The 22,369-nt window shown below is 39.3% G+C and overlaps 1 protein-coding gene across 1 annotated transcript in view; it reads right to left on the minus strand.

The window, feature by feature from the left end:
- LOC104544705 (vitellogenin-1-like) overlaps positions 1-22,369 on the minus strand; it is a 42,631-nt gene that overhangs the window by 14,186 nt on the left and 6,076 nt on the right. The window contains exons 6-21 of the mRNA XM_010189646.1: positions 21,776-21,927; positions 19,117-19,267; positions 18,860-19,017; positions 18,599-18,764; positions 17,412-17,534; positions 15,637-15,855; positions 13,384-13,601; positions 13,204-13,301; positions 8,963-9,087; positions 8,775-8,876; positions 8,569-8,688; positions 8,123-8,312; positions 7,937-8,030; positions 7,639-7,824; positions 2,504-2,648; positions 775-994 (exon numbers count right to left, since the gene is read on the minus strand). Coding sequence (XP_010187948.1) covers positions 775-994; positions 2,504-2,648; positions 7,639-7,824; positions 7,937-8,030; positions 8,123-8,312; positions 8,569-8,688; positions 8,775-8,876; positions 8,963-9,087; positions 13,204-13,301; positions 13,384-13,601; positions 15,637-15,855; positions 17,412-17,534; positions 18,599-18,764; positions 18,860-19,017; positions 19,117-19,267; positions 21,776-21,927 — 2,467 coding nt within the window. The remainder of the gene's footprint in view (positions 1-774; positions 995-2,503; positions 2,649-7,638; positions 7,825-7,936; positions 8,031-8,122; positions 8,313-8,568; positions 8,689-8,774; positions 8,877-8,962; positions 9,088-13,203; positions 13,302-13,383; positions 13,602-15,636; positions 15,856-17,411; positions 17,535-18,598; positions 18,765-18,859; positions 19,018-19,116; positions 19,268-21,775; positions 21,928-22,369) is intronic.

Genomic DNA, 22,369 nt, shown 5'->3' on the forward strand with positions numbered 1-22,369 from the left:
TGAAAACATAAATGCTCATTGATTATTTTGGTATTGAGCAAGTTTGCTAAAAAGATTCTGTAGTAGCTAAAGCACATTCTCACAATAACCAAATTTTATATCATTAGCATAATAGATTGTAGTCAATAAAGAGAATAATCAGCAGTTTCAGGTCAAGTGAATTGGATTTCCTGACTAGATAACACTATGGGACAGTGAATTAGGCATCAGAGAGGAATTGAAGCTCAACTCTTGAATTGTAAAGAATGTCCCAGTGGTTAGGCCATTAGTTTGATACCTAGGAGACGCAGATTCAGTGGCCTGCTGTGCTTTTACTTCTTATGATCATGGATTAAGACATTAAGGACTAGATCCTGGCATGGTTAATCCATAATTCCCTTTAAGAGTCTGGGTCTTTAGAGTGTAGCTACAGGACACTGCATCAGATCCGTTGCCCATGTCCAATTGCTCTGTGCTTGCATCCCAAATCCAATGATTCAGGATGCATCAGACACGCTCTGCAGGCACAGATCAGCTCTGCTTGATGCTGGCCATGCTGAGTGGGGTTGCTGGGAGAGCTGGGAAATCACTGCTCAGCAGAGTGGGGGAGAAATGGATTCCTGCTACAAACGTAGTCTGTTGCCAATACTGGCAAGGCTGCTAGTTCTGATGGTAGTTTTAGTGGTACATAAGACACAAAGGATATATATGTACTTATACAAATATATAGGTGTACATACAAACATCCCTACCCACCCATCTGTTACTCTTGTTTTAGTGCAGAGTTGTATTTACCTGGCTTGAAGCTCATTCTAAAGGCGTGCTCTCCAACGAGGTAATAAAGAGGCACATTTTTGATAAATGCTGCATGTACACTTTTCTTCTCAATGCATGCTTGAACCCCAAATGTACTTGCATTGAAGCACATGGACTGAACAAATGGCTCTTTTTTGGAAGAAGACTGTCCAAAGGAAAACGAATCTCCCGATGAAACATCTTCTGCAGACTGTCTGACCTATTGGATAATACACATGTCAAGTTAACCGGACAACTCTAGGAGGAATACTTGCATGTTATGAGTTTCATTCTGGTAATAGTTACATATATTCTGCAAGAGGAATTAACCAGTTTATCTGAGATAGCAAGGCTGTGACATAGAACAATTTGGTTTTCAGCTGGACAAAATTATCAACTGAATGGCTTGATTGGACTATCTAGTGTAAGAAGAGCTTCAGGCTATAAGAATGGAAAATTATATCACAAATTAACTCTAAATATTTAATTTTGCTTTCCTGGAGTATTAGACAGTATTAACAGGTTCTTGAAAAATCTGAGTGCACTCTAGACTGACTGGAGCTCTTCTCTTTGATTTATGATTAGGTCAAACAACAAATTCCCTGTCAGTTGAGGTCTGACATGAATATAAGACTGTATCAACTAGATGGTCAAAACATAGCAGATGTTAGAAATATCCACTCAAAAATATGTCATTTACATGTGCTAAGCAATGCTGGCATAAGAACCACTTAAAATTAATTTAAATCACAATCAAATACATGAAATGAAAACTATGATTTCCTGCAGCAACAAAGCAAAAAGCTAAAGACATATAATTATAGACTTTCATTTCACATGTAATATAGGTTTGCAATTAATTTTTTACTCAGTTTATCAGGTTTCACAAGATTCCAAACCTCATTGAAAAACTGAAATTTTAATGCTAATATTGTATTTCCAAATTAAACTCTAATGATACTGGGAAATGCTTCAGTTAGTGCCATTTTTCAGTTGCTGTTCATTTAAGAACAACTGTGGAGCGCTCAGTTTTCAGGAAGGGCAGCACAGAGGCACAAAGCAGGAGGACTCTCCATGTGCCAAGATATTGGAAACTGCTCTGACAGTACGTTTGCCTGTTGACTTCTCCATGGGAAAGTGCTGTACTCATCCTCTCTTCACGTCTTATTCTGTCTGAAAACCCTTCATAGTTGCAGGACAACAATGAAACCAGAACAGAACAGCGTATTCCTCACCTCTGTCAGCCTTTCATGGAATGAATTGTCATGGTGACGTCTTGAAAACTGTAGCTCAGGAAGTCATTTGACTTGACACACAAACTGCCATCCATCCTTGACTCGGGATGTTTATAAGCATTGAATCTGGCTCTACAAATTGAGCAATGGAGCATCTAGTGGAACATTTGTGGCTGCCCCAGGAATGTGATGGTTGCATAATGGCTGCAAAGTATTTTAAAGATTGTGGGCCTATCCTGTAGATGGCAGTGTAAAATTAATTACTAAAAAAAATGATTTTGCTTTTGAAAAAGTGTTGCAAGTCCGATGTATTACACTTCAGATTTCAAAACACTGTTACTATAGGGTTATTTGTGTTATTGGATTGAATCTGACTTATTTTGAGTGTAGCAGCATTGGTCAGAGACTAATTGTACATTTTCCTATGGAGAAAAGAAATGGTCTCCCACTGATTAAAAGCCCAGAAAAGAATAGTCAGGCACTACATCATTTACCCTGATGTTATCAGTCTCGCCTGATGCGGAATCTGAATCAAAGGACATCTTCATTATGTCAGGCACTGCTTCAGGGAGAAGAACTGGAGTCATCTTACTAGCAGTCAAATCCCCAATATTTCGTGTAACGGCAAACGTCTTAGACCTGCAGAATAAACATTAGAGGAAACCTGTATTGATAAAGTACTGCTGAGGAAAAGACCTGAATAATTTCTCGTAGCATGTCCTCAGCAACAAGTATCATGCCTTGCAAATTGCTTTAGAGATATTGACAGCATCTTGCCTGTTAGTTGTATTTTCAAGGTCTGCTAAGAGTGAATAAAGATACAGACCAATCTCAGGGGCAGATAGTTCAGTTAGGCTTTTTGAATCATGTGTACAGGTTAAAAGCATTGCAGCTGATGGGATCTCCATATGCCTAACACCTTGAAGAGCTTAGAAGCCTGGCTGTGGATTATATAATTAGATTTTTGAGTTTCCTATTTTGGTCTTCTGGACTTTTAATTTTTTAAACTCATCTTCTTTGTATTCGCTGCTGAACTTTGTTCTCATTTCCTTTAACATTATATTTGGGAAAATACTGCCATAACTCCAACTAACACCCTAGGTGCTGGTGGCTACTGAACGCTGTTTCCCATGCAACTTTTGTTAAATTAAAGGAAGGAGCCTGAAATCATCAAAGTAAGTGTCTCCAGCTTGATCGAAATTCAGAGGTACTCATGGCTTGGTCGTGGTTTGGCAAGACATCACACAGAAATATGTAGGAAGGTTAAAGCCTATTTATGTACGTATTTTCAGTGCATTGTTTCCAGTGCTGTGTACTCTATTAGCCAGGATCCAGGATGAGTGATATAAGGTGCAGCACGAGACTGAGACTCTAATGGCTAAATATCCTGACCCTCTGGCTCCATATCCCACATTCTTCATGGAAGTTGTTACAACGCTGTGATAACGATGAGTTTTGGTTTGCGTCAGAGAAACGTCTTGAATACTGAACACTTCTGAGAGATGAAAACCTATTGATTTCCCTCAGCTATTAACATTGAGCTAATTCTACCTTATTAGCCATTTATCAGCGCTAATATCCGGCTCAAAATTCCCCATGCGCTGTTCCTCAAGTATGAAGCTGAGCTGCTTACCCTGAGGCTTTTGTGGTCTGCCAATGGAGGTGGCCTTTGTGGCAGTGAATGGAAAGACGGTCTGCGAAACGGCCTCTGTTTTGATATGGTCCACACTGCACTAGCCTAAGCAATTCCAATCTTACATATTTGAAAGATGCATTTGTATTCATTTGATGGCCCTCTCTTCCTCTTGAAGGATCCTACCGTGCTGTGTGCACTGTAAAGCACACAATTGCACTTCATGAGGAACACCTCAATAAAACGTGTGTCACCTGTGGGCTTTGTTTTCTTTTTCCTCTCTCTCTTTTTTTTAGATAAGGACATGACAGCAATGCTCCACGCTGGGTGATAGGAGGACCTTGAAGAATGGAATCTGAAGTAAAATATTCTCCCTAACAAGCTGAGGGGATAAAAGAAATTACAAATCAACTTGCATTTCAGATGGCTTATCTGGGTAAAGGGACAGAAAGGGAAATGGCTTTTATTTTAATCCCATTCAATAATTCAAATGACCACTGAACTGCAGGCTGGGTCTCCAAGCAGAAAGCCCTGGGATTTCTTTTCCAAATTTTTTTTTCTTAGTATTTTTTTATGCCAGTAGTCTACTCCTGCCACCTAATGAAAGTGGAGGATCGATTCCTCCCTGTTGAGCACAGAGAGCCGACAAATGTAACTGCATCACAGGTGACACATGTCAATGTCTGCAGAATCACACAGCACAGTAAAAATAGGCTACAAGCACCAGCTCTGGTGCTTTAACAAGAAAAACAGTCACAAAGAAGGCCTAAAGCTATGGTATGAAAGAATCTGTTCTCTCTGATCCCACAGAAGGGAGAAAAAATAAAAAGGAGATTTTTCCGATATGTATTAGTGTATTTTTTGGATGAGAGAAGAAGCTGTGCTATAGTATAAGCTGAATTCACTGCAGGGGTAAGGGACAAGCAATTCAGCTGTGTTCGGCCCACTGATGTTTCAGTGAGTGTGGCCTTACATACATCCCTAGCACAGGGACAGAAGAGCTCAATGTCTATTTAAAACAAAACAAAAAAAATCAACAAAACGCTCCTATTTTCCTAGGTTTTAAAGCACAGCATGACATCATATCTAAATAAATGAGAAGCAAGAGACAATCCTCCAACCAGATCTTCACCTCTCTTTCTGCTGTGGTGAAATGAAAATTTCTGCCTTCTACACTGCATTGTCCTGACACTGGTGTTACAAAAATAGAGTCATTTCCCTTCTCTGTCCCCAAACACACCACGCTGCCTTGCAAGCTCACAGCGTACGCTGGCTCTTCTGCATTTTCTGTTACATGAGCTGTATGCATGTTGTATACAGTGTTGTAATTTTGTAATTCATCTTATCAAGAAGATGCCCATGCGAAGAAATTTCTGCTTATCCTACAGTTAAAACAAGCAAAAAAGCCCTGTGATAGAAGCTCTATTCAAGATTATGTACATATTTCAGTAGCCTGTCATTATGAATATGTGATATATTTGCAAAGTGCATTCTCTGGCAGCTCTCCATATTTATACTTTAATCACAGGGCTCTAATTTTTCCCTGAAATTTATTTGATTTTTACTTATTCCCATAAATTTTGTTTAAAAGTATGTTTAAGTAGCCATCTGTAGTATACCAAATAATTACGTTAAAAGAATCTTAAAAATAACTATTATTTTTAATTAAATTTAACTTTGATAAGATTGGATTGCAACACATGCTATATATTCTCTCCACGGTGTGATTAATTAGTTTGCTCTGATTTTTGCTATAAAAAAAGCCTAGCCTGTAATGTGCTGATTTGTCTTGGGAATGCAATCTCTCTATCACCAGTTTTCATTATTTTTTTTTTCTGTAGGGTCTGTGATTGCTCACCTGTGTTTCTCTTAGGCTCCTGAAAAATTTATATAAATCCCACAGCTGTGACAGGTTATAACCTGTACAGTGTGTAGGAACTTAACGCTATTGAGGACTGTTTGTGTCCTGTATCTAGGTGTGAGACATGGAGGGAAAAGTAATATCATGTCCTGACTAGCTTTAATGACATGGTGCTCTAGGAAATAACCCACTGACCATCGAGACAAAGTGCTGAATACTCTACTATTTTGAACAGAGCCATCTCTTTAAATGGGGATTTTAAAGCTAACAAGGGAAGGTGTCAGAATATCTCTAAAATATTGAAGGCAACAGGTTCTCTATTCTTTGGTGGATCTATGCAAAAGGAAGAGAAAGTCTATGCTAATCTATTTTTATTTACTCATTCTGTATAAATATTTATGTATCTCTTCTCTTTCTACCATGCCTGATTGTTTCTTTTCATACCTTGAAGATTTTACTTTGCTTGGTCTTTGACCTCCTCAGTGATGTGGTCCAGTGTTACATTCTCCAGTTATTGCTTTGCCTTCACTTGTACTCATTGCTGTTTCATTGCTCTGTGGGTTTTCACTGACCATTTGTTTTGTAACAGTGAATGGGAATGCTTTTTGGAGAAAAATTGATGGTGCTAAAAGTTAGCCAGTGAGTATTAGCTTTCTCATACACTTTCCAATATGGAGCTATTTCCGACCGACTACATTTTATAAATGATAATGCTGCAGGCTCTAGAGCAGGGCTTGGGCAGGAACTCATGGGCTCCTCTCCTGTAATCCCCTGCTTCTGATACAGACTTGTTTTGTGCTTTCCAGCAATGCATTTAACCATTTTTGTGTCCGATTCGATTTCTCCTTAAGTGAAAGAAGGAAAATATTTTTTATTTTGCTTTGCAGGGAGGATCCCTCTGCTAACATTTCTAGCTCTGCTTGAGTATCTAAACTCTGCATCAGTGTCCAATATTCTCATCTCAGTTCAGCATCCTTATTGAGCTCAGCAGTATCTGCCTCACCCTTTCCACTGTGAGAGCAGGTGCCTGCTGTCTCCGATGATCTTGGGAGCAGACTGTTCTGGTCTTCACAAGAAACTGAAAAGAACCTTTGAGCTGTGGTGTCCCAGAAGCTTACACACAGCTAAGGAATGCTCTATGAACTGCCAAAACCCTCCCTCCTCTCCACGAGGAGATTACAATCACATTTGATGAAGTGGAGGAATCATCTTAGGGAGGAGGATGTGATGTCAAATGCTTACTAGAATGGTCTGTGACCACTGAAGGGCAAAGGAGAAAGCCTAACTGGTGGCTCAGCTGAGGAGACCTGCAGAGATTCTCTGGGCCAGCAGCCACGAACGCTAATTGCAGCTGGATCAAGCAACTGAGCTCTTTTGTAATGGCTGTATTCCTAAAGCAGATACTTGTTAACATTTCATGGATTGTATAATAGCTGATTTCTGTTGTCAGTGATGCGTTTTCCTTTGTGATGAATTTTCAGCTTGTCTTTCTCAGTATTTTTTCATGTGTGCGTGTGAAGGTTTTCTAAGCTTTGGTCTACCGCTTTGATTCCTTGGACATACTCTTTCTGATTCTTCCCTCTCTTTGTGCTTGTATTTCCATCTGTTTTCATTTGTTTGGCATCTGGCTACAACAGTTTTCCAGAGTGTATTGTAATTGCATGTACTGATAATAAATCAAGTAGACCTAACAGGCAAGAAAACCAAATGGCAGCCGCAGAGAAGGAAACAAGATAAAAACACAAGAAACACCAAATCCTCTACGCTTCAAGGCATCAAATGCAAATATATATGGGTTATCTGTTATAACTCATAGGATTCAGCTGGCTTATATCTCACCTAGTGTCTCCAGTCCAAATATATGTATTGGAGCAGAAATTTTATGCCATTTGTGTTTCAAATAGCTTATGGGTTTCAACAACTGAGAAATGATCCTAAAGAGGATTTCAGGTGAAGACCAAAGGAAGTAATGCAAATCTTTGGTGGATGTCACTTCATTTAAAATAAATAAACTACATCAATCATTGCCAGTTACCCAAGCCATCAGTCAAAGATAAGATCCCTAAGAAAAGTTCTGCTTTATTTGGAAGGACTCTGCATTGCTACATACAAAGATAGTAAGTACTATGTCTTACCTTGCAGTAATTATGTTCATCTCATCTTTACATGGTGGAATTTCAATCTTGATATTTTTTTCCTTCATTTGAACAGCGGCAACAACATTCACAGGTACATGAGCATTCATTTTGGTGTGTGATTCCAACCCGGCCTGGACCATGTGTGTGTTGATCCCCATTACAAAGGTCATCTCCTTAGCCATGCTGAAAAGGTAGAATGAGGGTAAAATTATATTCAGACAGCAAACAGCTGTTGAATTTTTACAGCCTCTGCCACTTGGAAATATAAATCTTTTAATTTATACTAAATATTTACCTTAGACTCATTTTGGATCGCAGCCTAATGTTGGCATTTAATATCTCAGTCAATCTGAAATCAGACTTCGGAGAAGGTGTAATCTGTGCTTGAACTACGACAAAGCAAGCAAAAAAAGCGTTAAAAATCCCCCTCCCCTAATCCTGACAAGCATGTTTGTATTGCTCAAATCTTGAAATACATTACCATTTCCTGCCACTTTTGTGATAGAAGAGTAATAGAAGCTGGTCTCTGCTGGGAACCCAGTGCAAGTGGGCACGATACGACGGATCTCAGAGGACAGTAAAGCCTTGGTCCACTGCCTCCCTACACCACTTTGAAGGCTACTGATTATTCTCCTTATTGAGGGGATTTTTTCATCAGGTCCATACCATGCCTGCAATTACAGAGTTCAATGTGTCTAAATAAGCAGAACTTGAATATCATGATTTGTGTCATTAACTGTGCCTCAGGGGAAAGTCTGCCAGTAATGATTATATCTAATCCTGATCAAAGCTTGACCTTATTTGCCTTGATTAATACTAAAGACAAAATCCCTCTTGAATTAAGAAATTAAAAAAGGGAGAGAATGTGTGAAAGAAACAGGATTTTAAGCTTTTGATGCTTGGGTGGTGGTGTTTTTGAAATGATACCTGTAATACATTTTGGATGGCGTTTTTATCAAGTCCACCAAAGAAGAACTCTTGGCCAAACATCTTCACGTAGCCTGATGCAAAAGGCTTGTCACTGGATAATGCCTTCCAGTCAGAGAGCTGCATGAGAAGAGGAAGAAAGTCTGATTCTTCATCACATTTGGGGAAGCGATATCTTAGAGGTTTTCTTTTTCCCAAGAATTTACCGTTTTCAAGATTTCCTTGAAGTCGAAGTCAGTCTCCCAGTCCTGATCAGGAGAGTAACCTTTAGCAAACATCTCCTGCAGTCCTTCAACCGTTATTCCCACCTGTGGGAAGAAGTAAAGCATAAATGCCAGTTGGGTGATGGTTGTAAGAAGGAATGAGAGGGCAAACTGTGGGGAGACTCCATTACCTCCAAGGGATCAGCCACTCTTCCGAGGAAGTGTGTCCGCAGCTGGGACATTGCCATTGTTGGAATTAAGCTCCCTGCATTATTCAATACCAAATACTTAGCTGCTACTCCACTCATAAGGATCTCTGCAGAGAAACAAGCAGTAAAACACAGCACAATTAGTTTTTAAAGCCACAGTGTGTAGGTTGTATCAATTTACTAATTATATAAATCAACTGATACAGTATAAGAAAGGCCAGAAAAACCCGGCTATAAAAGTGATGTTATAAACCAGTCATAAACAAAATATCGTTCATTTTTTAACTATTGATAGGCAAAATTAGAAGCCTCCTGCTCATTACATGGTGGTTATGCTATTTTTCCGATTGCTTCTGCTATATTGTTTATAACCAGTCAGATTCTGTAATGTCAGCTTATGAAATGCTTTTACAAAGATGTCATTTAGGGCAACTTGATGAAAGGGATCAGAAATGAAACCAGATTTGCCATCCTCTACTAATAGTTTAGGGAAAGGGATATAGATGTCCTATAAGGACAGATGGTGAGGTGTAGATTTGTCTCTCAAATGACTCAGAGGCAATCTAATACATCTAGTTCCTAATGCTGTAACTGCTGACATGAACTGCACTAATTGTTAAGTAGTTGTTAACTCTTGAGTGAACTTTGAGCAAACACAATTTGTGTCTATTTTCTCTACTTTAGATTTATCATCTATAATGTTCTTAGATACAGATAATCAGTGCAGAGCAGAGTGATGTATTGGCACAGGTCTATACAGTCCTGTTTTCTGAGTTAAAGTAATCCCAAGGTTTCTCTAAGTTTCCTTAAGTTTCAAGAGGAACAAGGCTGACATCCCTGCCATGCTTCCTTTCTTCCAGCCCTCCTCTCTCTTCTCTTCCCACACTAGCTGGAGGCCAGGAAAGTATTTTAGGAGCTCCTAAGTTCCGCTATCCTTGTGTTAGACATAGGTACCATATACTCATTAAATCCCAACACCACCAGAAATCACCTTTGGAAATCCAGTACAGCGAGGATGATTGCAGAGCCCTGAAAGATCCAGACCATAATTTCAGCACATGTACATAAATCACTGATGAATTGTAGGAAATGTATTTTCAAACATTATAAAAGTGAGTCTTCGAGCTCTTTCCAGAAAAGGAGTGCCTGAATTATTTAGCCGAAAGTTAAGGAAAAGGTTATAGCTTGGTTCACAAATGTGCGGCGTTATGAATACTCATGCCCGTATTACTTCTCGAGTGCCACTCTCTGTTTCAGATAACATCTCACCTGTGAGTTAACACTTTCCTATTCTCTTCTGAACCCACGCATACAGACAGGGCTCTGGATGGTACCTTACCCTTGTTTACTCCTCACGCTAAGTTGTTTCATAACACATTGCCTGCCTGAACTAATTTTGATTTCTAATTTCTCAGGACAGATTCAAACTTTTCATGTATTTGAGAAACAGTCTGCTGGGAAAGCAATGTACTTGGTCTGCTAAATCTGTATGAACTTGCATTTCACTACAGCACCTTCACTGTTTTGCTGTATGAAGCTCCTGTGCTACCCAAAGTGCTAGGAACTATCTAACTACAACATATGTGGCCCAGTAACAACTCCTACAATCAAAACATAGGTATGTATGCCACTCCATTGGTGGCAGAGGAATCAGGGAAGATCCTTCAGGAGATAGCAAAGAGAGACAACTGAAGCTCACATTTTAATGCTGATCCTATAGAAACCAAAAAGCAAAGTGATGCTGCACTGGCGCATTACTAATAAGCTGACCTGAGACTTGGAAATGTGAAGACTAGTTTTCAGAGTGAGCTTAGCCAGAACAGTCCTAGGTGTTACATGGATTGGACACTAGAATGAGGTATGCTACTTTTAATGAATTTGTTTAGGCTCTTTTTTTGTGTTCTAATCCATGAAACGTGTTAGTTAAAAAAACCCATGGTACTTACTGATACTTAATAAGAAGTGTTGCTCATAAATGATTAAATGATTATACAGAATTCATTGACTTGAAGAGAGCAGGGATATTTTCCATACCTCAGGCATTACATAGCGCTAATGCTCTAAGAAAATATTTACCGATGAAAACTCCTGTTGACACAATCAGATGATGCACTGTAGCCACTTCACTGTGAGAGTGTGACGGCACCTGCGTGTATTTGACTAAATATCTTGCCCCAGAGAAGAGGGAAAGAAAAACTGGTGATCAAAGAAAGCAGTCTTTGGTACCTATGAACATTAGTAAATATTTAATTATATGAATTTGTGCACATTGAGAGTCAGATTCTGTCAGTCCTCACATTGAGCAAAATGAGGTCATCCCTTCGATTTCAGTAGCAGTCTACAGAGCATGAAGCACTGTTTGTGGTGGCCATGTGTGACATCTTCCAGATCAGAGAGAGATTGAGCTGACATTATTGCCTGTCATTAATAATTCAGCATCTAGCACCACAGAGATCTGTGATGCTGAGGGCACATTTTTGTTTTTAGCAAGGAAATAGGTACTGCCTTACAGCCGTCACTATGGTAACTCCTCCAGAATGGACTCGCTGAAACACATTTCACCTGTGGCTAGTGGTGACAAATCAGACCAGAAAGCTGGAGGATGGATCCTCCTCCCTCACCAGTGTAATAGTGGATTGACTTCATTTAGCTAACTGAGTTATCCAAGTCTAAGATTAGCATGTGTGAGGAAAGGATCTTGTTCCTTACTCTTCAGGATGAGAGATTTAAATATTACGTATGCGTGGTAACCAAATTTCTGACACTGGTCTTCACTGCAATTCACTGATGTGCTGCATTTCTGGGCTACAGCCAGAACAAAGCAATCCATTTCACACAGCTCTGCCAGCTGCCCTCATGCGTACTGAACTCCTCTTTCTCACTGTGCAAAAATTCAGATAGTTCATTTTAAAAGCAAAAATAGAGGAGAAAATGAGTACCTAAAACTAGAAACATGGATCTGGAAAACACATATTACTGAAAAATATATTTCCCTGTACATATATATATATAAATATATATATATGTATATCCCTGAATACATTTTAAATGGTACAAAAGTTCGCACAGTGAGTATTAGTGACTGCTCTTCTTTGGGCACTCTCTGTCTCCATCTCTGAGGCAGCAAGCATGTGCATCATACATTACTGCGGTTGTATTATATTTATTTTCATTATCGGGCAGATTAGACGGTCATATAAAAACCACATGGGGCAAGGCAACAACAAGATCTACAAAAGTCTTTCAAACCATGTCTCCTCCTCCAAAAAGAAGGCAAAAGTACTTGTACACTTAGTACTAAAAACATCCAAGTCCTCCTAGATAAACAGCTTGTATAAGATACAATAGATAGTAATGAAGTAGTAGTAGTAGTAGCAGTAGATAGTAGATATAATCACCCTAGTCTGCCAGTTACATACGCCAAATCACTGAGGCTGTCATGGTAATTTACATAGTGGAGTTGCTTCAAAGATCTCTACTGAGAAAAATAACATAAGTGGAAGATGGAAATAGCTACAATTTGGCCCAGCGAGAGCCATGTTATAATCTGGTCCTTCCTGCTCTGACTACATTTTTATGTGCAACTCCCACTGATGCAACTGGTCAGCCTCCAGATCCCATGCATGAATCTGCTCATTCCAGTAGAGTCCTGGTAGGACGGTGCAACAAAAATCTCTAGACAAAAGCCTGAGTTAGCTGCTTATGGCTGCAATGAATTGTCACACCTGGATGTTTTCAGAGTTTGCTGTTTCACTGGGTACCACTGCTGGGGCGAAGAGCGTTTAGCATCACATTTGAATTCAGCAAGAGTTGTAGGTGTTCAGCACCAGCAGAAATTAATCCACTTCAGCAGTAATTTAGATCCCTTCTGTTTGTTTGGTGCTGAACAATAGTATGAAATTGTTAAGCACCACTGAGACCACGGCATTTGATACAGGAGCATGTGCCTCACCGGCTAATGAAAATGGAGGGTTAGAGCCCCACAAGCCCTTTGGTAATTTCATGCTGGCAGTGTACAATGCAAAACACACACAGGGACCTAAACACTCTCTAAATGGAGAGTCTGAGGTTTCTGGTGGGTTTTTTTTTCATTAGACATAGGAGAATATGGAGGAACAACATGCAGCTAACCAACTGGCTAGGAAAATTGAGTTCTCATACTGCACAATTTTTTTCACACGTTGACCTGTATGTATTTCTCTACAAAATCTTCTGAATCTTACCTTTAAACATACTGAAGCGGAAAACCTTGCTGAACTGATACCCAGATTTGTCAAATTTGGAACTCAATGCTCTGACAGCCATTCTGCAAGCAGAAGCCCTGAAAAAATTCAGTGTGCACATTAACACCTCCGTTTGCAACAAGTTTTTTCATCTAGAGATGGGATCCAAATTTTCCTTACATCACTTGAAGATCCGGAGCTGTGCTTCTACCCAGAGCCCTCAGGTGAGAGTAGATGAAACTTGCCACTTGCATGCTAGGTTCCTTCAGGACAGCATCAGCTAATGTCATCACTATTGGAAGACCTGGCTTGGTTTCAAGCAAAACCACTGCAGCTAACATTCGGACCCGAGGATGAATTTTGTGATTCAGGAATATCTCAAGCGTAATAGCCTGGACCTGAAAATAATAGATACATTCAAATTTACAGTATGTTTGAACATTTTTCTAATAAACATTCATCATCAGTGAATGATCTCTTTATTGTAGTGCAGTAAAAAAAATTATATTATTTAATTTATTGTGGCAACAGTGTTCCTGGTTTCATAGTCTGAGGGCTGGAAGGGTTGTTATGGTAATGTAATTTGACTTCCTACACAATCAAAGCCAAGGAACTTTGCTGGATAACTTCTAAATCAAATATATTATCTGGTTTTGAGCTATAGCAAAATATTTCTGTAGCATAACCACTCTAGGTAAAAGAGATTTCATGGATCCATCACATACCTAAGAAGTGGTTTCAGTACCAATAAAGGTATGCTTATTTCTAATCATTTGATCCCCCGGAGCCCTTTCTGCTAGAATAAAAACCATTTTACTACCATAAATCTCTACATCATGTAGGCAGTTTAAAACTGAATGTTTATGCAACAAATATAATTTCCACAGTACTACTTGTGACCAATGTGTTTGACCCCAACAACACACAGCATAAGGACTAATTTCATACTGAAACCATTCCAGTTTCCATGAGCTGCGCTGAAGCCTTTGACCCCAACTTCAAAATGGATGTGGATGGTGTAACACTGCTCTGGCAGCCCCTCTGTGCAGTCCTGTCCTGCCTGGAACAGCGCACATCCAAGCTTTCTAATGAAAAGTCCAACGAACTGGACATATCCTGATTGGTTTTATTAATTCGTGCATGTTGATTATCAAATACCAAGGTGAAGGTGGTGGCAAGGAGGCAGTAGCCTCTTTCTAAATGTAACTACCTTTTCAAATAAAACAATGTAAAAGACAGACCATGTATTGAGTCTGTTTAATCTAAATATGGGCATGAGGCTAGCTTCAAGCCAGCCTTTAAACTGGTTTTTGTAAAATGAGAAATCCAGCCACAGGCATTCACTTGCTCCAGATCAATTTTCTCCAAAGCAAATGCATAGAAAATGGGTGGTCTGGGTCACTTGTGGAAAGCTGGGCCAAAGGGCAATCAGAGACAACATTGTTGTCAAACACCAAATAGGCTTTTTTCTTCCCCAGCAAACCCCCTAACTCCTACTCTTTGCTATTCTGTCCTCCCCCTCTGCTTCTCTCCATCTAGCTCCTGCACTCTACTAAATTGTTTCTTTATTCTTTTGCTTAAAAGCATACCCTGGCACACTATTGTCTGTGGATCAATATGTGCACTCAAACTGGGAGTCATATGCAAAAAAAGAGTATAATGGAAAAAACTGATACAGATTAGTAGGAGAATGGTTAATGAAAGCTTTTATTTTACTTTTATATTAAGAACAGTCTTATATAAAACAAAAAAAATCAATGCCAGGGAAAAAAAAAGCTTGAAAACACAAGGTTTCCTTTTAGAAGCAGATTGCTTTAAGGTGAAAATGATTGTAAAGTGATGTCTGTGGTGGATGAGAGTATGCCCGTGTAACCATTGTATGTGATATCTAATTATCTTGTTCAGGGACTAAAGTCACATTTATTAAATGTTCTGTTTATGACTTAAACCCACACGATGTCTGTAAATTTGTAATTAGGATGCAAACCTCCAGTATCTATTTACAATAAGATCTGGTCTTGAATTACGATTAGATGTGACACTCCGTATTAAATGTCAATTCTCTGAAAACCTTGTTTTGTGGTTCTCTCACATACCAAAGCTGAAGTAGCACTAAACACATTTTGGCCAGTAATTTAGCTTTCTGTCTAATGTCCTTGGAAAATAAATGTTTGCAATGGAAATACTGATTTGTCTTCAACAACAGGGTAATGAATGTACCCTTTTAATGGGATTTTTGTTGCAGTCTGAAATACTAGAGGTTAATGTCAAAAGGAATAAGGCATGCCAACTGAGGGATGGTTAGGTATTTTAAAATAAACATTTTACAGTTATATACGAAAAAAGGTCTGCTTTCCCCTCATCACACATCATCAATTAGCATCCTTGCATTGGGTTATCATAAGTGCAAAGGAGGCAGCTTTGTTTCCTTACCATTTTGGGGTCTTTCATGCCTATGCTTTTCAGGGCCATCACAGCAGTTGCATGGACCTTGAGTGGCAGATCTGAGGCACTGGCTGCATATCCTGGCAAAAACTTCTTGATGTGCTTGATGCTGGCTGGATGTCCTACATTGCCAAGGGCTTTCAAAGCCAGGCAAATTTCTTCTGTATTCGACTTGGTCAATGCTTCTCCTGCAAAGCCATGAAGTAGCTGAAAAAAAGAAAACAAATCTTCTGTTGAGTTCAATTCCAGCTCTTATCTATATCCCATCCACCAGCCTATTCTGAGGTTTGACTTTGATAATTTCAGTTTCTTCAATTCACTTATTTTAAATATTTTCAAGTGCTTTTTGTCCTTATGAATAGGACTTTTTATTCATAGAACAAGCATAGACAAGAATGCTGCAATGAACAGCTTCTACATCACTACGCCTTAAAGTTATCAAGTAAGATTTTTAAAGGAATAAGTATTGGCTACGAGCTAGCTCCCACTGACTTTCAGGGTGAGTTGGGAGCCCTGCAATAACGCTGTTTGAATATCTCTGTCTAATGGTTGAAGACAAAAATGCAGATACTGTTAAATTCTTCAGACTCTTAAATAAGATTCCTGAAGATACAGCTAGTGGTGGTGCCCTTAACTTCAGCTATGACAGCTACTTTTCATTGTGGATTAATAGCTGGCCATGCAATCACCAGGTCATTTTACAGCCTTCATCATAAGCAACTGCATCACACTTACCTTTATGTGGCTAGATTAGAAACAGTTGTCTGAAGGCTGAATATGAAATGAGAATTGAACCCTAACAGAAAACAGTTTTTACTGCTAAAAAAATGGCTCTAAAAAAGAGACCCTGAGATGTTACAGAATAATTTCAATACAGCTCCCATGCTTTAAAATATCACATTTGAGATCCATTGATGGTACAGAAACAGTCCATTTGATATTACTAATTGAGCAAACGGACATTTGAAATGCATTGAATAGGCATATACAATCATTTTCTTTGGGAATGAATTTCCATTTGCTGGCACTGGGCTTAGATTTAATTAGCTCAAGAGCATTGTAACACAGGAGATGCATGTAGGAATGTCAGCCATGGCTTTGTACTACAGGAAAAAATCATGGCAGGCACAGAAATTATTGGGAATACACTGCTCTTGCTGGGGATGGTGGACTGACCGGCTTCCAGGACTGAACACACTTGGTGCTGTTTCTCCCTCACTACTACTGGCTGAGTGGCCAACCTCTGTAAACCATGACATGCACCACTAAATGGAGAAAAGATGTTTACTGCCTATTTAAACTGTTTTCAGGCCTGCTGATTAAAAGCAGTGCAGAACAGGGAGGGTATTTCTATTATTAAAAGCTTATAGTCTATGTGGATGACTGGGCTCCGCTTCTGGCTGAGAAATGGCTGGGCTACATGGCTTTGGGCAAAAACCTGGGCTTTTGTGTCACTTAGTTTATTTATAAGCAAATGTAAGTATCTATATTTAAAGTGTTTCACAGCAGTGCCATGGGACTTCATTAATAATTGGCAATAAAGCACTCAGAGATACTCAGACAGAAAGTGCTATGAATTATATGCTTCTTCCTCTCACTCTCCTTCGTGTGTTAATCTAAAGATAAAAATGCTGTATTTAAGCAACTGGGGCTCCTTTCCCCAAAGGAAACACTGTAGTGAAGTGAAATACAGGTTTCTGAATAATGAAGAAAGAACTCAAGGCTTAAATTTTCTTTTAAAGGAGAAATAACAATGTGGTTACCTGGAGACATTCAGAGCAGGAGTCTGATGAAGAGCACTGTTTGTGGCACAGTGACGCGTAGCTGAGATGGCAAACCTTTCCAAGTACAGTACTTGAGCGTGGGCAATGTTTCTTCACGATTTGCTGGAGAGAAAGCAGTTGTTCATTACCAACATTAATGAAGAGCAATAATACTGAAAGATATGTTTCTGCCAATTGCAAGGTACAACCAGGCTTTTGATATTTCTCTAGGAATGGATTTATAGTTAATCAGTGGATATCACTGTATTTGAAAACGCAATTGTAAAGTAATTCCAAGTAACATCTGGAAGGCAGATCTGTTGCTTTTATGGTGCTTCAGATTTAAATTTGGCATAGGCTGTAGTCCAAAGGAAGGAAATCACCCAGTTATGGAATGGAAAAACACACTTTAGTAAAGAAATATTAGTCATTGTTTTATAATTGCCTCAGCTATAGGTACCAAAAAGTCTAGATACATTGTGAATGTATCTTTGAGCAGACAGGAATATTTTGTATAAACATAGTGGCTGACAGGAGGCACCAGCCCATTGCTTCCTGGAGTGGGAAGCAGAGCGTTACTGCACAGCAAGAGCCGGGCTGTCACGGCTTTTACAGAGGGCAAACTCTGAGATACGTGGTTTCTACCTAGGGCAGGCAGAGATAAGTTCCTGCATCCAGGCTAGAATTAGACCTTGCAGAAGAGTTAAAAATGGTAAAAAATTTAGACTTTCTCCTGTGGGCCTCCACATTGGCAGAACTCCCTTGGTTTTGATAGATCTGCTCCAATTTATACCCATCCTGCTAGGTCAATCAGGAAGAATACAGGATATAACAAATATGTATTTCTTACTCCTTAGACTTTGCAAACACTCAGTTAGAGGTCTAATCTGAAGTAACTTTAAAGTACATTTGGACAAAGAGAGGCTAGAAATTACTGTTTGCAGCAATAAACTCTGTGACTAAGGGATACTTTACTCTTTCTTTCCTGTTTTATTTTGCATTCATTTTTGCCCCTTTGATTTGCATTCTCCTCCCCTTAAGGCAGATAAGAAATAAAATCCTTTCAACTTCACTAAAGGCTATAAAACCTTTATATTTTCAAAGCCCTTGCAATCTTGTCAAAGGAATAAATAGGACAGATGCTAAAATCAGTAAAGAGCAATTCAGGAGTGTTTAGCAAATCCTACCGTTGCTTCCTCCATCACGTCTCGAGTGGGTGTGCTTGAGTGCAGGGCCACAAGCACCGTCTGAGCCGCTTCCCAGTTGGTGAGCTCTTGCCTTTCCATTTTTTGCCTCAAGAACCTGAGTGCACGGTGACTGGCAACTGCAGGAATTATATCCAAAATGTACCGCCTGTAACGGAAAAGGCAATGACCATTTGAACATAGTCATTCCAGATGGTGTCCAACAGAGTTTATCAGCAGAATCACCACTCCTATTTCTTGTACCTGTATGCTGGCCGACTGGAGAACTGCTTCCACACTGACTCGTAATCCTCCTCACTTGCTGCACGGAAGAGGTGCAGCAATTTGAGAGCTTTTGCTGGTGCTTCGCTGGTGAGCTGTTCAGACGTGGTGTCTACTAGGTCTTGCAGGCTTTCCTCTATCTGCAGGAAGATTAAAACGCATGAGGCTCACACATTTTGTTTTCCACACGCATGGATTCCAACCTCCAACAAACTGTCTGTCCAGTGGCTGAACTTTACCTGGCTTTCCACATTTTTTATTCTGAATAAGTGGACAGGAAGCTGAAGCAATTCACTGCCAAACTGGTACTGAATTGACCCACGATATTGGAATTCTTTTGATGGGACCTCTGTCATGCTCTTTTGCACATCAGTCAAAGCAAGTTTCTGCCTGGAATGGAGGAAGCCGGGGAGATAACATCATGAGATACAAGGTACAAGCTAAAAACAGAACAGTGTTTCTGCCTCCCTGCATTGCAATGCAACTACAATTGTTTCAAAAGGCTTTTGATTCTCATGAAGTTTCAAATTGGATTTCCCAAACAAAAAGGGCCAGATAAATTCAGGACTAGTCTTTGGAAAAGTACTCAAGTTATTGGATACTTTTCAAGCAGCACCAAACCTTCATCCTTTATTATTAAGAATAATTCCAGTGAAACTGTAAACACTTTCTATCTTTGCTACACTTTCAGCTAAAGGGATGCATCCTATCCCACCAATTATGCTTAAAATACGTCACTGAGGACACTGTAATAAAGTTAGGCATTTGAACTGAACAACTGAAAATATTCCCAAAGCAATATTGTTGTGCTACACAGTATCTCAAAATCTCTGTAGAAAATTGGCACGTTTATTTTGGAATCTCCATGATGATCTTCTGTGTCATTTCTATCCACTCCTTCCGTATGGATTGCAGAGAACTGCTGCAGAAAATAGCATATAACTGCTTTGCAAACAAGCCACTGGAATTTGAATAGAAATCGCTACAGAATCAGCAGAGATTTTTTTCTCGCTGGAAATTTTATACAATATTATAGAAAGTGTTTGGGTCAGAAAGTATAACATCAGGTACGCTTGGACAGATTTAACTCCCTCTTCCTGAACATGATAAATCTATTATGTCCTCATCTTCTTCATTTTGGGAAGAGATATATCTGCCTAGATTAGACGAGAAAATGCTATACTCTGACGAGAAAAGCAAGTGAATACTAAAGATAGGATTAAAACGGTGAAACAATAGTAAAACCTCTCTTAGCTTTGAAAGGTGCTGCAAGAGGCTTATGCTGAACAGGTCTGAAAACCCAGCTCCAAATGTTTTAAGTCCTTGATGTTAGATTTTTCTTTCATTTTTTTTTCCACTCAGAAGGTGCATTGTAGAAATAACTTCTGAAGATTTGGCTGATGACATAACCACATCTTCCCCAGTATCTTATATTATTAAATATAATCTGCTGGGAAATGCAAAAGATCTAGAGAAAACGGGGAAAAGTAAGGGCACTACCCTTTCTGGGGGCTCAATACCAGAGGGAGAAGAGGAAGGACATCTATGCAGTCTTGCAGAAGAACAGGTTAAATCAGCAAAAGTCCATTGGCTCCAGACCAGTGCTCACTCACAACCACCTATAATTTAATTAAAGGACACAAACTGGAACACAGGAGGTTCCACTTAAATTTGAGAAGAAACTTCTTCTCAGTGAGGGTGACAGAGCACTGGCCCAGGCTGCCCAGAGAGGTTGTGGAGTCTCCTTCTCTGCAGACATTCAAAACCCGCCTGGACACCTTCCTGTGTAACCTCATCTGGGTGTTCCTGCTCCGGCAGGGGGATTGGACTGGATGAGCTTTCGAGGTCCCTTCCAATCCCTAACGGTCTGGGATTCTGTGATAAAAGCACTGCAGTTGTACCTATCTTCACCTTGATTGCATGAGATAGTAAAGCCACTGTCACTTTTTTTTTTGTTGAACATGTTCATCATATTAATGAAGTTAATCAGTGATTTATTGACATGAACTTTCTGATGTTGCAGTTTCCAATACTGTATGTTATACCAATAGATTCTTGCAGAAGCTAATGGAGCAGTGCAAGATTACAGCAGCTGGAGTGAGACTGAGGTACATCTTCTATACAGTTTTATCCAAAAAGCCTCTCTCTTCAGTAGGGGACCCCTGTCTACAGAGTCCATCACTAAAGCAGGTAACTAAAAATTCTTTTAGTAGATGATTTTGAAGCAGATGAAAGAATTTTGGGGGCTTGAGCTAAAAAAGAGCAGAGTTTTAATTTCTTAGACAATAATATCCTCATTTTGCTCCAAAATGGTTTAAGAAGTATGCAAAATTTGCTGTAGAAAAGCAAATATGTTTTATATGCTTTGTGTCCAATCTTTTCGCAATAAAAACCAATTTCTTATCAAGAAACTGTTTTGATGGGAGATTTGCAAGCAGCCCACTGTACTTAGGAAGTATATTGGAATCCAAAGTCCTATCTAGGTTTCTTGTGAACTAGTCTCCAGGGTCTCTTACTGCATTATTATTTTCCGGGGAACTCTCTTTCAGTGAGTAACTGTCTTTCAAAGTATTTTACTGCAAATATATTAGTTCACAATTTTTCAGAAGGAATTACATTTGTTTTGGCTTTTATGACATAAATCAAATATCCCTGAGAAAAAAAAAACAAACAGTCAAACCCTGCCAAGTTTAGCTAACAAAATTCGGATAGTGATGTGCATGTTTCAGATTTACAACTAACAGTGAAGGCTGTTTTTATGAACTGCTTGGGATTTTATGTAATTAAATACTGGCAAACAATAGGCTGTGGAAGTAAAGGATTTATTTCAGTTATGGAGTTTGACCAGATTACTGAGATGCTGAGCTAGTTGCTGAATTAAAGGCATATGTACAGTACCTTGCTTCTACTATAGCATTTCCTCCTGTTATCTCATTGAAGGGTGTAAACTGGTGGATTTCCTCAACATCAGCCTGTGTAATTACAGCTTCATTACGTGTATACTTAATTTTGTAATTGTAAGTAGCAGTTGCCCGGGAATTCTTGTTTCTCTGTAGAATATAAAAAAAAAGCAAAGAAACAAAGAAAATAGAAAGTTACTGAACTTCTAAATTCTATGACTAGAAGCCATTACATCACCCACTTCAACCCACTTATTTTCTAGGGCTGTTTTGCTCATTGTCCATACGAGAACTTTATGCGAATTCAATGTGCACACTTCCATGGGAGAGGTCAGGCACACTGCCTGGCTCCATTGCTTTTACCACTCAGAAGTCTTAGCTGTTTTTCTCTTTCCCAAATATAAGTAATTGGTTATTCCCTTGAGAAGGAGACACATTTTCTGAGGAGAGCAGCAGTACAAGCCACCTGATTTCTTATTTCAAAGACAGGATTATAATGAGATGCAGCAGTACCTATCTTGAATAGCAGAAACTGGACATCGTGACTATCTTTATAACTCCACGGAGTAGGTGAATTAGCTCATGCTGATAA

The sequence above is a fragment of the Mesitornis unicolor genome, unplaced genomic scaffold (genome assembly GCF_000695765.1).
Source record: "Mesitornis unicolor isolate BGI_N332 unplaced genomic scaffold, ASM69576v1 scaffold18588, whole genome shotgun sequence".
Lineage (NCBI taxonomy): Eukaryota > Metazoa > Chordata > Aves > Mesitornithiformes > Mesitornithidae > Mesitornis > Mesitornis unicolor.